At 52.7% G+C, this 18,329-nt stretch overlaps 5 protein-coding genes across 5 annotated transcripts; 3 read left to right on the forward strand and 2 right to left on the reverse strand.

The window, feature by feature from the left end:
* The first annotated feature begins 368 nt into the window (after positions 1 to 368).
* BO80DRAFT_501897 (RTP1/Tango6 family protein) lies at positions 369 to 4,133 on the forward strand. Its single transcript, XM_025724301.1, has 3 exons — positions 369 to 478; positions 534 to 1,122; positions 1,173 to 4,133. The coding sequence occupies exons 1-3, from the start codon at positions 406 to 408 to the stop codon at positions 3,967 to 3,969; spliced, it is 3,459 nt and encodes a 1,152-aa protein (XP_025575621.1). The 5' UTR covers positions 369 to 405; the 3' UTR covers positions 3,970 to 4,133.
* Positions 4,004 to 7,003, reverse strand: BO80DRAFT_406338 (RNA lariat debranching enzyme). Its single transcript, XM_025717753.1, has 3 exons — positions 6,747 to 7,003; positions 6,580 to 6,681; positions 4,004 to 6,522 (listed from the first exon to the last, which is right to left on the reverse strand). The coding sequence occupies exons 1-3, from the start codon at positions 6,798 to 6,800 to the stop codon at positions 4,486 to 4,488; spliced, it is 2,193 nt and encodes a 730-aa protein (XP_025575622.1). The 5' UTR covers positions 6,801 to 7,003; the 3' UTR covers positions 4,004 to 4,485.
* An 89-nt stretch (positions 7,004 to 7,092) lies between these two features.
* BO80DRAFT_64462 (ribonuclease P Rpr2/Rpp21/SNM1 subunit) lies at positions 7,093 to 7,886 on the forward strand. Its single transcript, XM_025724670.1, has one exon. It carries the CDS (start codon positions 7,157 to 7,159, stop codon positions 7,754 to 7,756), a length of 600 nt encoding a protein of 199 aa, XP_025575623.1. The 5' UTR covers positions 7,093 to 7,156; the 3' UTR covers positions 7,757 to 7,886.
* BO80DRAFT_64463 (TIP120 domain-containing protein) lies at positions 7,887 to 11,524 on the forward strand. Its single transcript, XM_025724671.1, has 3 exons — positions 7,887 to 10,370; positions 10,428 to 10,766; positions 10,837 to 11,524. The coding sequence occupies exons 1-3, from the start codon at positions 8,016 to 8,018 to the stop codon at positions 11,251 to 11,253; spliced, it is 3,111 nt and encodes a 1,036-aa protein (XP_025575624.1). The 5' UTR covers positions 7,887 to 8,015; the 3' UTR covers positions 11,254 to 11,524.
* A 271-nt stretch (positions 11,525 to 11,795) lies between these two features.
* BO80DRAFT_406341 (uncharacterized protein) lies at positions 11,796 to 17,549 on the reverse strand (the record flags this gene model as incomplete). Its single annotated transcript, XM_025717754.1, has 4 exons — positions 16,764 to 17,549; positions 14,675 to 16,667; positions 13,011 to 14,617; positions 11,796 to 12,945 (listed from the first exon to the last, which is right to left on the reverse strand). Exons 1-4 carry the CDS (start codon positions 17,405 to 17,407, stop codon positions 11,796 to 11,798), a joined length of 5,394 nt encoding a protein of 1,797 aa, XP_025575625.1. The 5' UTR covers positions 17,408 to 17,549.
* Between the last annotated feature and the right edge of the window lie 780 nt (positions 17,550 to 18,329).

The raw sequence follows: 18,329 nt of genomic DNA on the forward strand, positions 1-18,329 counted from the left end.
CGCTCTCTCTGGACAACCGACGAGGTATACTTGTGTTCGTGGCGTCCCAAACAGGCGATCCATACGATAACGAGCTAGGTGCGAAGCAAAATCTATGTAATTGCAAATTACCGCCCAAGCTAGACAATCCAAGCAGTATCTCAACTACGGAGTAGTATCTGATAAGACTGGTCTCTCACCTGCTGCCAAAGACGTTGGCATTTGGCAAGCACCCAACGCTGCTCCCCTCCGTTGCACCTAAGCCGAAAGAGCACTAGTGGTCGTATCACGTGCTAAAACTCCCGCCTTCCAGAGCGCTTAAGTAATCATTTCCAAGCCATTCTCTTGCTTTCAGGGAAGAATCGTAGCAATGTAGATGTGTATATTTGGTGAAATGGGAGCTCTTGATCATTCATAAAGTCTAAAATGAGTGAATCAATACGAGTAAGGGAGGCATTTCATGCCGTGAGCGTTTTCCTCGACCCTGTCCTTCAACGAGGCATGCGAACTTCAACAAATAGCCGTATGGGCATGAAGGCTAACTTACACCTCAGACAACGTCCAAACCCACAAGTCGCACGTGAAGTCTCTTTTGGAGATTCTGGGTGAGACACTAAGTGATGACGATACGGGTACTGGATCTGTTCGAAGAGATGTTATTAGCAAAGCCTTGGGCCTACTAAGTCTCATTCATACCGCGTTCGTTACTCCCATTAATGATGGCGACCCGGCCAGCCAGGGTGGCCAAGACACAGAAGATGCTGCACTGGAAGATGCGAAGCGACGTCGCCTACTACTTGCCCTAGTGGACTTGATTTCCTTAGAGGGTATATATCCCTCACTCTCACGGGGACTTGGGGTACCTCTGCACCACAGGGTGTTCTCAGCTTTGCCCACAGGAGTGATTGCTCAGCAACAGCACCAGGCGCAGGAAAAGCCCGAAGATGAGTTTCTACTGGATAAAATATGGATGGTTCTCTCGAGTATCATATTCGATGTACGGCCAAGCATACAGGATGCCATCCGTGGTCGGATTCTTAGTGATATGATCAGCGCAGTTTCAGACTTGGCTTATAACTCAACGAGCATATCCCATGATAAAGAGAATGCCTATCGCCAGGATCTAGTCCAGCTGATTGAAGGGTATGACATGACAAGCATATGATATTTGTATACCCACTGACTCGCTGCAGAACTCCAAGCCCCACACTGCTATCGACCTTGTCTAGCTTTCTGCAGGCGGATCCTGCTCCATGGTTCAAGTCGTTAGTCTCCGGCCACCTATCGCGGATTCCTCTACGCCCAGGAGGCGTAGTGCAAACCATGGTTTTCCTGGCCTCCCAGTTTGCACCTTCACTGGGAGCGGAAGCTCAGACACAAGCATCCAACGGCCCGATTTTCACAGTGCAAGGAATTATGCAAACATCTCGCCTGTTATCTTCAGTCCCAGAAGGAATGGACCCGGTCAAATACTTTTCTACCATCGCTCCGCAGCTATTGGCATTGATTGACGGCGATGACCCAGACCTAAGGAAGACCGCAGCGTACGTTATCGGCAACGGTATTCTTGGTAAGAGAGCCTATGGTGCTCCTGGGACGATAGGGTACTCCATATTTCTAGAGCCTATCTTCAAGGCGCTTACCGCGGGCCTCGATGCATCCGTGAAACAATGGCTGGCTCTTTCTCGTGAGATTGAACATGGCTCACTTGAAAAGATCCAGGTCCCAGGACCGGTGATAGTGTTAGCAGTCGAGAGGTTGCGGAGTTTAGTCCTTCAACCTCCAAACCCAGGTCTCGTGAAACGGGTGGTCCATCCGGTTCTTCTCCCGCTTTGGGGCCTGGCTTGCTATTCATTGGAGCATCAACACAGAGCTTTACACGAGAAAACCTTGATCATATTGCAGACATATTTTGGGATATCAATCGGAGTGCAACCGTTACAGAAACTCGTCGACAACTTACTCTGGGATGGCGGGTCTACTTGGACTTATGGCTCTGACACGAGGAGCGGAGTGTCGTTGCAAAAGCGCAGCACGGCTGAACCAAATCGTAACATTGTACGACTCGTTGACATATTACAATCTCGCACCAAACTATTTGTCAACCTATTGGGTGCGGACCCTAGTAGCGAAGAACGGACAGCAGACATATTCCTCTATGTGAGTGAACGGTGGCTCGTGAAGCCTTCCGCGGGCGAGCACTCGGTAAACAGGTTGCGGCTGTCTCAAGAAGATGATAGTTTCAACGACATGATCCAGAAGCTGGTCAGCGCTAAAGTGGCAGAAACGCTACTCGACAACTTCAAAGATGCGCTTTCGCGTCGTCCTCTAAGAGTTCTTGAACTTATCAAGCAAATCATTGATGGCGAGCTGAACCGAGCCTATGTGCGAAGCAAGAGAACCATGGGAGGACGATCTGGGAAAGTATCCCTTTCATCACTGGCCAACATTGTTGAGCCAGAAGATGCCGGAAAGGAAGAAGCTGCAGCTGAGACAGACTCAGCTGAATCGCTGCCTGCTGTGTTCAGTCTGCTGTCCACCGTTCTTGCGTCTCCCGAATTCAGCACGTCACAAGAGACTCTACCAGTTCTCGAGGCCATCAAGTCGAAGGTCGACGAGCTGATTCCCTATCTCCCATCTGAACTCTCCAAGCCAGCGACCACGGCATCAATGCTCGTCGAAATCCACATTGCAGCCCCAGAGGGACAAACCACCGACAAGCCATCCTCCGAAGTTGCAGACTTCGAGACCCATCGCCGGGCATTAGCAAACCTCAACTCAGACCTCCCACCAGTCCAAGCCGAGGGATTCTCCTTACTTTCCGGCCTGATCACCAAAGCATCTCCCGTACTCGACATACCTTCCACCCTAACCCTCCTCCTCTCTATCATCACAGACCCCTCAGAGACCAACAGCAACGATGAATTCATCTACCTCAACGCCATCAAACTCATCGGCACCCTCGCATCACGACACCCACGCACCGTCATCAAAACCTTAGTTGACCGGTACATCGACAAAACCGAAACCAACAGTCTAGACCAGCGCCTCAAAATCGGCGAATCCCTCCTCCGCACCGTCCAAGACCTCGGCTCCGCCCTCACCGGCGAAACCAGCAAAATCCTCAGCGAAGGCATGATCAGCGTCGCCGGCCGCCGCGCGCAGAAACCCCAAGCCCAAAAAGCGCGCAAACAGCACCTCGAAAAAGAAAAGCGGAAGCAAGAGCGCGAAGCCCGCCAAAACAAGGAGCCTTCCATGCCGCCAGGCTGGAGCATATCCACCGGCCCCACCACATCCAAGATCCAAGAACTGATCGAAGAAGAATCCGACGACCCTGACGCCCCGGAACTGGAATCTCCTGAACAAGCCGCCAACATCATCTCTGCCTGGGCAGCGGGCGCAGCATCGGACGAAGAGCCCGAGGATCTAAGAGTTCGAGCATCGGCATTATCCATTCTCGCCAGTGCCATTCAAACAAATATCTCCGGACTCGGCCCATCGGTTATTTCCTCGGCCGTTGAGCTCGCCCTGGCGACGCTCACACTCGAACCAGAGCTCGAATCCGCCATCCTCCGACGCGCGAGTGTTATCCTCCTCCTCGATATCCTCAAGGCAATGGATACCGTTCGCGAGACACGCGGAAGCCAAGCTCTGGGATTCGGCTTCTCACTATCAGATAACACATCGATGGGCAGTAGATTCGGTGACGCGAGTAGTGGGGGACCGGCAACTGTCGGGAATATTCCGCACATGTTATCCTCGCTGAAGTTCGTGGAGAGTCGCGAAGCGGATAGTATTGTTCGTGGACATATCCGGGTCTTGATTGAGAGCTTGGAAGCATGGCTTGAGAAGTCCCTGCTTTGGGGCATTGGGGCTCGGGATGAGGACGAGCCGCGATTGGAGCTGGGGGATCGGATTGCTGGGTTACGTATCAATCCTTCGTCTGATAGGAGTGAAGCTACACGGCCTAGGATTGAGGAGATTGAATAGTTGGGTGGGGAGTGTGGGATCATGGGACATAGTGAATTAAGTTAAAAATAGTGTACATTTCCCCTTTTTTTTTGGTGTTTTGAGTTTGAGTACATTGAAGCGCTTGGTCCGAGGTCTGCGGTGAAGCCTTTGGGATCAAGGGCTAGTTCATTAATGCGTCAATGTTGCGAGAAATTCAATGATAACGTTGGGTTCAAGTCATGAATGAAAAAAGAAAAGTGTGCCTTATGTAGCAGTTTTTCGTGACATGAATGGAATGCGCAGATGTTGACATCACCATTTATGAGAAAAGAGAAACGTAGCTGGGCACAAGAAATCATCAGGTTTTCATTTTGCAGTAAATAGAAAAGAAACGGCATTAGAGCATGTCAGGCCCCCGTCAAGGTAATGATCAACAGGGTAAGTGGCCAGCACTTCGCTCCTTGATCTTCCCTCAACCTGGGCGCTATGTTGAAATGCGCTAGGATCCGGTGTTCGGGTTGAACAACCGTAAGGTAGAGCCCACGAGACTTACGATTAGCGACGGTTGCCACGCCCGCGACCTCCGCGTCCGCGTCCAGAGCCAAATCCACCACGACGAGGGGGGCGGCCCATGCTCCCACCTCTGGGGTCAGCAGGCCGGGGACCCTGGGCCATGCGGGCCTGGCGTTCTGCCTCACTCATGTCGAATTTGTTTTCGATTCCGATCAACTCACAGAATTGAGCGGTCTGAGGATTCGTATATTCCGTCGGCATTTCCTCAGTCATGATAGGCACGGAGGGGTCGTAGATGGGGGCGGTTTGGCTGAAGTTCTCCGGCACAAGCAACTTTCCAGGCTTCACAATGTTCTCCTCAACCCACTTCTCTTCTTCGATTATCTGGGCCTTGTAGACCGCGTCACCCTTATCCGAAGATGGCTTAGCACCCGGATCTCCGAGGTGGAGGTCGCTGGCGAACGCACGCGTGATTGCTAGCCACTCTTTATCGTAATTAAGGCGATAGGGGCGTTCAAGTGAGGTTTCTCCCTGATCCGAAATAGCAGTGTACTCCACTAGTTGGAGGAAGTCACGGTTCGGAAGACATTTGTCTAACGCAAGGAATCTTGTCATTGTGTTCGAGATAGCCTCGGGTAAAGGCCCATTGACAGGGTAAGGGTCAGGCTGAGGGCGCGCGAAACTAGCAGGAAGTTGGTTGCGAAGGTCATCAGAGACCTCGCTTCCGCTGGTTGGCATAGCTGTCTGGGTGTTGCCAGTGCTACTTTCGGGCACATTCATGGCGGGAGTGATTGAATGAGACCCATCGTTGGTAGGAACTTCCGTATGAGACGGGACCTTGCTAGATCGATCCTCATCTGTATCGCTGTCCAGATCCAGATCTATCTCATCACTGTTTTTCACAATCTTGGGTGCATGCTCAATCTTCTGCTTTTTATTAGCCTGACAGTCGAGGTCGCCATCTCTCTCAATGCCCGTGATTTTCCGGCTAGATCCGTCGTCATACGTCTCGACCTTGCGCCATGTCAGGTTGTGCGTGACCTCAGGGGGAGGCACCCCTCGATTTTCTGCCTGTTCCAGCAAGAAGCGAGAATTCTCAGCGGCTTCTTTTTTAGCGGCGACAGCATGGAAATTGTGCCATGCTTGCAGCTTACTCTGCAGGCTTCCCATATCTTGGTCAGCAGAGACCTCAGTTTCGGGCAGTGCATGGGTAATCCGGTCGGCTTCAGATCGCGATTGGAGGTTCTGTGTACTTCCAGTTCTGCTCGTATCCTGGGAAGCAGGGGCCGATTTGCTGGGAAGGCCAGGGAGTGCAGTACCAGCCGCAGGCGAATTCCCCTTCAACGGGTCATCATCACCGACCAACAGAGATGCGAACACAGCGCCGTCCAACCCAAACGGATGCGGGGATTTTGGAGGCTGGTTGATATCGTTCGAAGCGGCGGCGGCTTGCCTTCTGGCGGCTGGGTGCTCAGGAACTACATACTCACCGTGTTGAATCAGGGCCGCGAATCGGACATGCAAGTGAGCGGAGAACCAGTATGCAGGCCGCAGACGGTCAAGGACATGCTTTGCAGCCATATTACCCAGTCTGCCATTTTCAGAGTCCTCGCGGAAGCCTTTCTTTTGTCTAAAAAGAGTCACGTAGTCCCCGCAGCGCTCAACTTGCTTGGGCCAATCATGCGACAAGCCTAGATCAACTTGCGTGCGAATCTGCAGGAGTTTGCGAACGTCCAACTCTCTGACGTGGTAAATACTTTGGATATCGTCACGATTGTAAGGAAGTCTTTCAAAATGAGGCTTTCTGTAATCGTAACCCTTCCAGATACCAGACATGCCTGCGATCCGTAGAGGGCCACAACGGATCACATTGGCAGCGCCGAGGTAGTAAATGTTGGGTGCGACCCAGCCTCCGTAGTAGAGTTCGAATAAATGATTGCCAGCTTCGTGATTACCGCCAATGAAAATGGTCAAGTAAGGTGCTGTCCGCTTCCCACTGTAGTATTCGTGGAAATCGCCCAATTCCCTGTACTTCTTGGGTACAGACATGCAGGCCAGGTCGTTCGAATTCCGGACAGCCTGGGGTTGGGGTTAGGACAACAGGGACAGGACAAATGGGAAAAGGAGGAGAACTACCTGGAAGTCGCCGCCAATGATAACGAGGTCAACGCCGTCCCATCCTTTGAGCTCGGCGGCTTTTCCAACTGACGCATAGATATCGTGTAGACATCCATGTCCCTAGGAGTCAGTCAGCAAGGTTAGCTACAGAAGGACAAATCGAAATCAATCCCTGGGTCGCGTACGCAGCCTTCAAGAGCCACCCTAATGGAGGGTGAACTTTCAGTCTGCATCTCCATGGCCTTGGAGATACCGGGCAACTAAAGAAGTAGATTCAATGAAGTATGAAGTGCTCAGCGCTGAGGTAAGATTTTAAGAAACTGAGATCTGGATCTAACCAGCAAATGAGAATGAGAAACACTGGGATCAAGGAGCTGAGAGCGGAGAGAGATAGAGAGAGAGAGATGAAAGAAGCAAGGTGTTGGGGGAAGAGAGAAAGGGGAGTAACACTGTGAGAGGTGAAGGTTGCGGCGGGAGTTTGGTTTGGTTGCTTTGCCCCGTCGGAAGAGTCCTTTTCTTTTCCTCGATCCACCGCTCCTGGGCCGGACATCTTCTATTCACCCGTTCCTCTACAATTCCATAGAGTGATATAGCCATGCCTCTCAGCGATCATGCGCCCCGGCTGGAATTTCTCAAGAGCTCGGCCAGCTTCCTCAATGCTCTCAGCCCATCCACCGCGGCCTATTTGATGACGTTACACAATGGCATTATCTATGATGAATTTAAGCCCCTGAACCAGCGGCATCACGAGGCAGCATGCGGTGCATGTGGCAGCGTCAGAAGCGCGGCATGGACCAAGACCATCAATATCCCCAAAAGAAAAGGCAAGCTCTCGAAGTCAGGCACTGCGGTTAAGCCAACCTGTGAAGGAGCTACGATCCTGAAGTGTATCCGTTGCCGTCGGCGCACCGTCAAGCCGATTCGAAAGGAGGCAGGCCGCTCTGCTATGCCTGCCAAAGCTATTCCTACGACAGCATCTACGCCTGAAGTCCAATCCTCTGCAGCTACGGCCTCCCTTTCTGAGCCCACCTCGGAATTGACGGATCCAAATCGGGTGAATAAAGCGGCCGACAATGCCAGTAGCAAAAAGCGAGCCAAGGCCAGGAAGCAAAGCGGGTTACAGGCACTGATGGCCTCCAAGCAACAATCGCGCACGCATTCATCCTCTCTCGACCTCTTTGACTTCCTTCAGTGAAAGGGACCTGCAAATTTTCTTGCTGGTCACGAGCCCATGCCAAGACCGGAGGGTCGGATGCTTCCTCCGGGATGGTTTGGGCCTAGCGCGGGGTTCCTTTATCGGCCGGAGCTCCCCAAGCGGCTTCCCGCTTTGGAGTGCCACGGTCCTTGTTGATCTTGAGCTCTTCCGACCTCCACTCTCCGCATCCCTCATCCCCGCTTTTCCTGTCCAGCACTGGTTTCCCTCAGCAAACTACTACGCCTGTTCTCTCGGCACAATGTCGTCTTACTCTCAAGATGAGGACCACGACCCCCAGGCGGACGAGCTGCGAGAAACCGCCCTGGTCACCTTGGAGACCCTCATCAGCTCTTGCAGCTCTCAGATGCAGCCGTACATGTCGAACACCATCAAGTCAGCTCTTCGATACCTGAAGTACGATCCGAATGTCGCCGACGCAGAAGAGGACGAGGAGATGGGTGGCACCCAAGATGATGGTTCCGAAGATGACGTAACGGAGGAGCCGGATTTGGATGACGATGAATTCGAGGATTTTGAGGAAGAAGGAGGCTACAGTGATATTGATGATATGAGCTGGAAGGTTCGCCGGTGTGCAGCAAAGCTGCTCTATTCCGTTATTACCACCTACGCGCGGGGCCGTGCTCTGGATGATGCATCCTTGTTTCAGCAAATCTCCCCCGCCCTCATCGCTCGTTTCAACAGAGAAAGGGAAGAAAGCGTCAAGCTCGAGGTAGTGTCTACTATGACTGCTCTTGTCAGAAAAACCGGTGAAGGTGCTATGATCATCACATCCAACGGATTCCTTGAAGCGGTGGGTGGGTCAAAGAACTCTAGGAAGAGGAGACGCCAGGACAGTGATGCCAGCATGATCGACTTTGAGCCCAGCATTGGCACATCTTCCGCCATTAGCACCCCAGTTGTTGCTCCTTCGTCGCCCAAATCTGGTCCGCAGGCAGAACTGGCTCGCTCTGTGCCGATCGTCGTGCAGAGTGTTGTCAAGATGTGGAAGCAAGCTTCTGTACCCCTGAAGCAAGCCATCATTGTGTTACTTAAAAGCCTTGCACTCGTTCGCTACGGTGGTCTTGCAGACCATCTTCAACAGATCGAAGACCCTATTGCTGACGTCTTGAAGTCTTCCTCTCTCTCAGGCAGCTCATCCGCACCGGTTGGGGCTTCGGCTAGTGCAGGCACTCTCCAAACCGAAACCTTGGGACTCATTGCAGCGATTGCCGAAACGCATGCATCTGATGCTCTGTTGCCCTTCCTCATTGCCTTGATTCCCGGCGTTATTGGTGCAGTCAATGACAGAAACTACAAGGTCAGCAGTGAAGCACTTGGAGCCGTCGAGCAGATTGTGAAAGCGCTTACGCCGCCTCGAGTCCCGAGTGCTTCACAAGATCTCACATCACAACTGGAGAAGCTGTATGATGTTGTCCACACTCGCATTACTGACACGAGTGCGGATCTCGAAGTTCGCCAGAGGGCTATCCACGTCTTCGGTGTGCTCTTGGCACGGACATCTGGGGACAAGGGTGCCCCTTTCCTGTCCGTGGATCGACGCTCCAAAGGCCTTTCCGTCTTGGTGGACCGTCTGCGGAACGAGACTACGCGGCTCGCAGCTGTCCGGGCCGTTGATGATGTTGCCGTTCTCTGCAGTCGTGATGTGGATGTGACGCCGTCATGGGTTAGCGAAGTCACCACAGAGCTGGGCGCACAACTACGGAAGTCGGACCGTGTTCTCCGAGGCGCCAGTCTGGAGGCTCTCCGCAGTCTGGCCATGAACCCCTACACTAGAACTCATTACGATGATAAGACCATGAAGGAGTTGGAAGATTCTCTCCTGCCCCTCATCAGCGCGGAAGATTTCCATTTCCTCGCACCTTCGCTTATTATTCTGGCGAAGCTTGTTCCAGGAAATTCTCGACTTCTTGTGAACGAGAACTTGATTGCCGCTCTCTGTTCCGTAGTTCTTTCTTCCCTCGTTGGTACGGTACTAAAGGCCCTGCTCCTGCTGGTTAAGGTCATTGGAGAAGAGGGTGCCGGGGCGGCATTGATGAAGAAACTTCTGCAAGACGTTGGCATCAGTGGCGACACGTCTGTGGTCGGTAGAGCTATCGGGACTCTTTTAGTGCACGGTGGCTCTAAGCTCGGGGTCAAAATGGAAGATTTCATGACCGAGCTACAAACCGCACAGGATGCTCAGCGTAAATGCCTTGCACTTGCGATTTTGGGAGAGATCGGTCTCCGGATGGGCTCCAGTTGCTCACTCACCCCGCAACTCTTCATCGCCCATTTCAGCTCCAAGTCAGATAAAGTCCGACTGGCTGCAGCTACTGCTCTCGGAAACGCAGCGGCTGGGAATGTCAAGTCCTATTTGCCTATTATCCTGGGAGGTCTGGAGAAGGCCAATCCACAAAGCTACCTCCTTCTTCATTCCGTGAAAGAGCTGCTTCAGCATCCCGAGATTGTTCGGCCGGATGTAGCTCCCTCGGCTGTCAAACTCTGGCAGGCGCTTCTGGTCGTGTCAGAGGAGGAAGACAACCGTGCCGTTGGTGCAGAATGTGTTGGTCGGCTCGCCCTGATTGATCCGGTCGCCTACATCCCACATTTCCAGGTGAGACTCTATCAGCGACGCTTTTGAACAATACCATGTAGCTAACACAGATGTTAGGATTATCTTTCCAGCTCTGATGCCAGTATCCGCGGCGTTGTCATCTCTGCGTTCCGCTACACCCTCTCGGATCCCCGGGATACCTATAATGATGTCTTGAGACCAGTGATTGTGCCTCTGCTGGTCAACATGCTGAGTGACCGTGATCTGGGCAATCACCGCCTCGCCCTGACGACATTGAACTCCGCAATCCACAACAAGATGGATATTCTTCTCCCTCACCTCAATGAACTCCTCCCAGCCGTCTTCGGTGATACCAAGGTCAAGCCCGAGCTCATTCGTGAAGTCCAGATGGGGCCCTTCAAGCACCGCGTCGACGACGGCCTCGAGCTACGCAAGGTTAGTATTTCCCCATTTCGCCTGGCCCCTCTGCGTATACATCATAATGGCTAACAAATTCCAATCATAGAGCGCCTATGAAACACTCTACGCGTCCCTAGACTCGACATTCTCCCTCAATCACATCAACGAATTTTTCAACCGCATTCTGTCTGGAATCGACGACGAACAAGACATCCGCACAATTTGCAATCTCATGACCTCCAAGCTCATTCACCTCGCTCCGGAAGAAACACAGCGTCACCTCGACGCGCTCTCGGAACGTTACACCGCCATTCTATCCTTCAAGCCCAAGGATAATGCCGTGAAACAAGAACTGGAGAAGGCGCAGGAAGCTTCACTAGGTGTCCTCAAGATCAGTCGCGAACTAAGCAAAGCGTTCCCGAATGCTGAGGTTGCTGGTGATCATCACAAATGGAAGGCCTACATGGAATGGATTCGCAAGACGTTTGCTGCCCAGCTCAAGACCCTCGAGATGGAGGCTTAGAGGGTCTGCTTGCTCGTCAAGGTGGGACGCCGACTAGCTTACCCAGATCCACGAACAATCTAGTAATCAGAAAAGTACTGATGCATTGTGCATACAATGCATAGCATGGTCTTTCTTGAAAATATAATGGATTATGACTATGGATGAATTATGCCAATTGTTTACCACTGCCCCAATGACTGATTTTTAGTATAGCGTTTCGTCCTTCCCCAACATGTAACAACCAGCATTGAGGGCAACGAACAAAGAAAATAGATAGAAGAATAGGATCGGTGCATTAAGACAATAGAATTTGGTACTGGAAATGGGGGAATAGTCCGCTCGAGGTAAAATGCAGCAGTGTTATGATTTTCCAGAACTCCTGGTATGCAGTCCGTTTAACACAATTGCAACGCCGACCGCCCAATGTGAAAAATCAATAAACACCCAACATCTGAAGCGCACATCAGAAAGCAAAACAGTAATCCAACCTTATGACATCAAAACTCCGTGCAGCTGCACCCCGGGATATCATGAATCATACAATGCTAAAGAAAGGCATGCTAAGCAGTGATTGCTTTTTTCTTGAGCACGCCGAGTTTTTCAAGTTTTGCCCAAGCTCGGTCCATGTCGGAGCCTTCGTCCATAGAGGGCCTCAGTTCCAGGCCGTCCAGGAGACGAATAGAACCCCCGGTCCCTGCATATAGCATGAGCTCGAAAATACGCCTGCGAAGTCGCGTTGGCTCATCCAAGTGGGTTAAGTATTTCTGGTCAGCCAAAGGATCGGCGGGTGGAAGGGTATAAGGGTCGTCCACTTCAATCTCCTTGGCATGGCTGGGCATGTCGTCTTCGTTCACAGCGTCAAGATGCGTTATATCGCCATTGTGCCCAAACTCAGCCAGCGCAGAGGGAATGTCCAGTCCGACATGGTGTCGGGGCCCCAGTTCGTCCTTCATCTTCAGTTTTTTGGCGGTCTCTTTACCATTTCGAATAACAGGCGGATAGAACCTGACCGTGAGAGGGTTGCTCCGAATGTCGACCTTTTGCAGAGAGCAGGCCTTTCCTTTGCTTGTTTTCCCGATGTGGCTCAAAACTTGACAGAGACGCCTCAGTCTCGTGAGATTGTTTCCAGCGGCCGTCAATCGAGAGAGACATTTCATGCCCGCCAATTCACTGACACCTGTCAGGGAGTTGAAGTTCAAGTTGAGAACCACTACGTTGGGAAAGCTCGAAGCAAAGTCAATAGGAAGCCCCTGCAGACTGCACGATGCAATATCAAGCAGTTGTAGGCTTAGAAGAGGGGTGGAAGGCGAAAGGCTTTGCAGAGAAAGTCTGTTTGATGAAAGAAAGGCCTTCCGAAGGTCTTTCACCAGACCCAAATCGATATCGAAAACGCCAGGGTTAACATCATGGCTACCCTGCTCCCGAGCAGAGAAGACTTCCAGATAACGGCACTGCTCAAGCCCAGAAACACTGCGTAGGGAGTTCTGGTCCACGTAAATGAGATTTAGGGACGGGAAGGCTCCGACGTCGAGCGTGCGCAAGATGTTGCTGGAGAGTTTCAGTGACCGTAGACTAGGTAAAGGTATGGTGGTTTCGAATTCGGTGAGTTGATTGAAGCTGAGATTGACGGCTGCCAGAGAGGGAAGGGCGTCAATGTTATAGACCGAGGCAAGCTGGTTATGACTCAAGTCTAGATCATGCAGGCGAGTCCTTTTCAGATGAAACAGGCGACAGTTAGTAAGGACGTAGGCGGATGGAGGGGCAATGCCACTTACAGATCAGCCCGACTGAAGTCGACTGTGGTCAAGCCATTGTTCCTCAGCTCCAAACTCAGTAGTCCGTTCAAGTCAAATATGCCCTCGATATTTCTGATTCTGTTGTTGTTGGCTCTGAGCTCTCTGAGATGGATTAGACTGCTGAACGCATCCAGACTTTCCAGCTCGTTACCCGACACGTCGAGGTACTGCAGGTTTGTCAAGTGACCCCAAGCCGTGAGATTCGAGAGACAATTATCCTGAATACTTAGCGTTCTCAGACTCGGGGGCACGCCGCTCAATTGACCGATATCGTTGCCGGCCACGTCCAGATCTTCCAGCCGAGGGCAAAAATCACAGAGCCTATGAAGCGTGATAAGGCCCTTGTGCCGGAGGACCAGCCGCCGAACATGTTCCCAGTGAGGCTCAAATGGCTCGGCTTCAGTGATATGCTTGACCAGATCCTCAGTGGCCAGGGCAAAGGTCCCATGGACTTGGCGCAGCGAGGTTGGATGGGTGCGCTGAGCCACATAGCTCACCTCCAGGTGCAGCGGTTGATCAATTTGGTGGACGGTAAAATCGGGCAGGGGAGTCAGATTGAAGCTGTAGCTTGTGTCTTGCCCAAAGTTTTGCAGACAGATCAGTGAATTATTGGCATTGTTCTTGTCCGGCGTAGACGCCACGGATCCAGAGCCCCTGCGAACCAGACTCAAGGCATCAGCGGCATTCCCGCCGTTTTCATACATGCGTGAACTTGCATCAGGGTGGAATGATTGTTCGTATGTAGATGCCCCTTCTTCAGCAATGGCAGGATCGTGGTCGGGCTGCCGGTCCCCTTTGTTGTGTCGGAGCTTTGTGGGGCTTTCATCCTCGTCGTATGCAATTTGTGAGACAAGGGGCGAGGAGAAGCTGATAGTCACGACTCGAGCTTGCTGGCGATGTTCTTGTTGACGCCGTGGCGGTTTTGACAGGTGACCTTTATGAAGCTGAATCTCATGCTCGACCTCGCTGGTTGATTTGCTTGGCTTGCGAACATCCGTTTCCCAAGACGTCGCCCTGGTATCCGAGTTGGAGAACCTAGATGTAAAAGGTGTAGACTTGGACTGCAGCGAGCTGAAATTGACCGAGGGGTCGCCTCTTTTCGGCTGCGGGCGTTCCTCTGACGGGCTGGAGGGTTTATGAGGACTGGGCGAGCTCTGACGCGTGTTGTCTTCACCTCGGACAGAAGAACCCTTTGCGCGTTCTGGGGAGAGGGAGCTCTGCATCCTCATCATCTCCTGGAGCTCATCCACACTGAGATCCGGAATATCCTTGAATGGATCATCCTCGCTATCTTCGCCCTTTGGTTTACCCGGAGATTGTCTGGGTTTCTCCTTAACCCATTGGTTCCGGTAACGGTCGTATGTCAGGCCATTTACTTGTTCAGGAATAAGGTGAGACACGATATCTGAAGACAAGACTCCTTTCGCATGCGAGCTTTGTGAAGAGCCGGTGGGGATGGAACGGGCACTGAGACTTTTGGCGGAGACATGCGTATTGATAGTCAGAAGGTCAGGGAGGTCATCATCTTCTTCACCATCATCTGTCGGAGCGGACATTTTACGTGTGCGCGAGTCGGAATCCACGTTCTGAGTATGTGCTTCGGCCCCGTCGTCCATTTCGTTCAACACATCGCCGTCCCAGACTGAATGGCTGTCGTCGGAGCGGGTTTCATCTTGGTCGAGGTTCAAGGACATAACAGATGCGTTAACGTCGAAATCTTGGTCATCATCCTCCTGGAACTTCTTCAGATGACTCAATATCCGAGGGTTTGGCTCTTGAGGCTCCCTTAATTTCCGCATATCAACCCCCTCCCGACTCGGGGGCCGCGAGAATTCTTCGCGCGTGGACTCATCTTCATAGCTTCCACTTTCATCCTGGTTTTCTGCATCGGATTCCTCTACGCTGGAGAGGCCGCCCGCAGACCTACCCTTTGACCGGATGATATCCATAATCTTTGTGGCCTCATTTAGGAAATCCTGCGTTGTGATTGACCCTTTGCGGGCTTCCGTATTGACGCCATTAACTCTCACGATAGGGACTGCGTTCTCAGGTGGAGAGTTTTGATCGCCGTGGTCATCATGCCCAGCACGCGAGTAATTCCGGCTTGATGATGGTCTCTTTCTCGAGAGCGACCGTATCTGGCTTGGCGTTGGAGTATTTGGTCGTTGCGTGGATTGCGATCGCAGCAAAGGTTCTTTGTCCTCATAGGTCACCCCTTGTTGCATCAAACTCCTTTGCAATAACGACAAGTTATCCGGGACCTGCCCTGAAAGCCTCCCAAAACCAGTATCCTCCTGCATCAGACTATGAGACTTGAGAATTGTTCTGCGTCTTTTCGGGTTGGGGTCTTTAGCTGGCGAATTTGGCCTTGATCCCGATTCCGACTGGAAAAATTCTTCTATGCCTCTTAGACCCTGACTCCCGGTGGCATTGGTGCTTGCGGCCGTGTGTGGCATCCCGGCGGGGTTGGAGTTCTGCGTGAGTCTGTTTGATTCGGTGCCGTGACTCTGAGTCCTATACGAGCGACGCCTGAGATACCGCCGTTCGACAGACAGTCGCCGCGAAGGAGAGCGTTGGTGGGAGTCTATAGCCTCATTGTTTAGCAGCTTTGGCTCGTAGGGGCTTGTATCGGAGAAATCGAAATGGTCCAACTCCCCGTCACCGAATCGATTGATATGAGGGTTCGCGGTGTTTCGAGACCTCGGCCGCTCGTGTCTCCTCGTGGGTGAGCCTAGCGTGTCTTGTTTTGCGCTCATGAAACTCCTAGACTCGCCCTTACGCCGGGCCTCTTCCGACGGGGACATAGGTTCGTCGTCTTCAGAAAGGCCACCGAAGGTCTCTTCGAATTGGCTCATCCGTCGCATAAGTCTGTTGTTGGTAAAGGTGTCATGATTGCCGAATAGCTTCAGGGGACTCCCGGAAGAGGGCATGGCTCCGCTTCTTGCCCCAACATGAGCTGATGATGGTCTAGGGAGGGTCGGGGGATCGGTCACTGGGTTGGCCTTCTGGTAGAAAGGTGGTGAGCTCCGGATTCTTTGATTCGCAGGAAGGAACGGCGACAATCGTTCGGAGGGAAAGGGAGGCGGCGAAAGGTGCAGCTTCTGGAAAGAGCCTTCGTTCAGATAGTCGACGGGTCGCAAGTTCGCAAAGGCTCCCCGTCCCCGGAAATCCAGCGTTCCCATGGAAAGATCCTTGGGCAAAGAATGGCTTGTAACATCAAGTAGGTCGTCCTCCGGTAGCGGATCCACGGGCATCTCCGACGGTTGATTTAGCAAAAGACTGTCGCTTAATCTTGAGTCCGGCCGTTCGTATGGTGGCAATTGTAGTCTCTCCAGCTTGTTTGTCACCTTTTTCAACGCCGACCTGATGACTTCCGATGCAGCATTCCCATCCATTGTATTCGGCTGAGAGAAGGTAATGGGCGTTATATCTTCATTTCGCAGGTCCTCCAGGCCACTCGCAGTTCTCAGCTGCGTGCCGTTCCACGATTCATTGTAGTTATCGCTCTGATCCGGTGCTAGTTTCTTGGGTTCCTTGTTTACTTGCAGCGTTCCATTTTGTGATTCTTGTGGGCTCCCTGGGCTCGTCCTAGGTACTGCTTGGCCGAGCCGGGGCGATTTAGCCGGCGATCGTGGACTTTTAGGAGAGGAATGACCAGCACCCTCGCCAGCACCCTGTCGACCGTCACCGGATGCGTCCTTTGAGTATGCGTCGTCGCGTGGTTCGGGGGACGTGGTGAAGTTCCAGATGCTATCCGATTGCTTTAGCCTGGAGATGGCTTCATCTTGGGTTTTCTCGGTTCCCGGGGTCGGTGGCTTGAACACGCTCTCAAGTCCGATGGGGGCGAAAAGGTCGCGCTGTTCGCCCGAGGGTATATCTCCTTGAACCAGTCTCCTCCGCCATTCAGGTGTTCCCTCGGTGCCCTTGACCTTCTTCGGTCTCACTTGAACGGTGCTTTGTTGTACAGACTGACCAGAAGCATTCGACACCGACCGCAAAGGCGACCTCGTATCCATCGCGCGCTGTTGTTTACGCCTGGAGGGCGGGTCCGGTCGTGGGCTCTTCTTCGATTTGTCCGGGACGGGCGATCGCAGCTTGGACGGGGTTTTGGGAGGACGAGGGGTCTTCGGCTTGGGCGGTTCCCTTTTCACGAAATGACAAGGCCGAGAAACTTTCTTTTTGTTATCGGCAGGCGACGGCGATGGACCGACGGAACGACGCGCGGGAACTGGAATGCGACTAGGAGAGTCCTGTAAGCTGGACTGGCGGGAATGGGTGAAGGATCGAGAGGGGACGGGGCTGGTCGGGGTGCCAGGTACAGGCACAGGGACCCAGTCGTCTGAAAGGTTGTCTAGCCATGGTGGATTGTCGGTCATTTTCTGGAGTGGGTTGCGATCACAGCGGCTGAAGCCCAGCTCGGCGCGCGTCGCGATTCACAGGACGCCAGGTGAATGCAAGCACAAGCACAGCGGAAATTAGCAGATGCGGGCAAACCATGGAGCTGGAAGACCCTGGAATGGCAATGGCATCTGGGTGGGTGGATTTGGGTGGGGGGTGGGAGGGTTGGAGAGTTGAGGCGCAATGGGTGAGCACGCAAGGAATGGGACAGGCGAGACTGCTGACAAGGTTGGAGGAAGGGAAGAGAGGTTGCAACACATGGAAATCTACAACGATAAATTGTTATTCTAGAGTGGAGTTTGGCGGCACCGTGACGGGATCGATAAGTCGGCGGGTGCTCGGGGCAACCCCCAGAAATCTGGTTACTTTTCCAGCCAACACAATGATAATAATCCCATTAATTCTCCTCCTCGACTCCTAGTGCCAGTCACGTCCTGCTTATCGTTCCCCACGGTTCCCTGGCGCGGATGGTGTCGGTGGTTCCCCCCGTGTCCACCGAGATCGTGCCTCCTCCTTTTCTTTTTCCGTGCCCCTGAAACGAAATGTGATGCATCCCAAAAGCCTTGCTTCGGGGAAGAAAAAACTCATCCAAAAAAGCATCCCAACAAGGCCCGCAAATGTCTGCCCGTAAGCTGCATGGGTTATCTCGCAGCGCCCAGCAGATTGATACCTTAAGTGGGCATTTGCGTCTGAGTTGGCACTGGATCCTCCCCAGCCAATTGCAGTACTTCAAAGAGCCAGAGTGACAGGAGATGTGGACAGGCTCAATCCCATTTGGTCTTAGGCACTGAACGAACGTACCCAATGGCCTGTCAGTGTCGATCCTTGAATCAGCTCTATTGCCGCGACGCAAGGAGTCCTTCAGTCATCGTCCTGGTACTCGCGTTTCTGCACCAGGCC

This window comes from Aspergillus ibericus, assembly GCF_003184845.1.
Source record: "Aspergillus ibericus CBS 121593 unplaced genomic scaffold BO80scaffold_18, whole genome shotgun sequence".
Lineage (NCBI taxonomy): Eukaryota > Fungi > Ascomycota > Eurotiomycetes > Eurotiales > Aspergillaceae > Aspergillus > Aspergillus ibericus.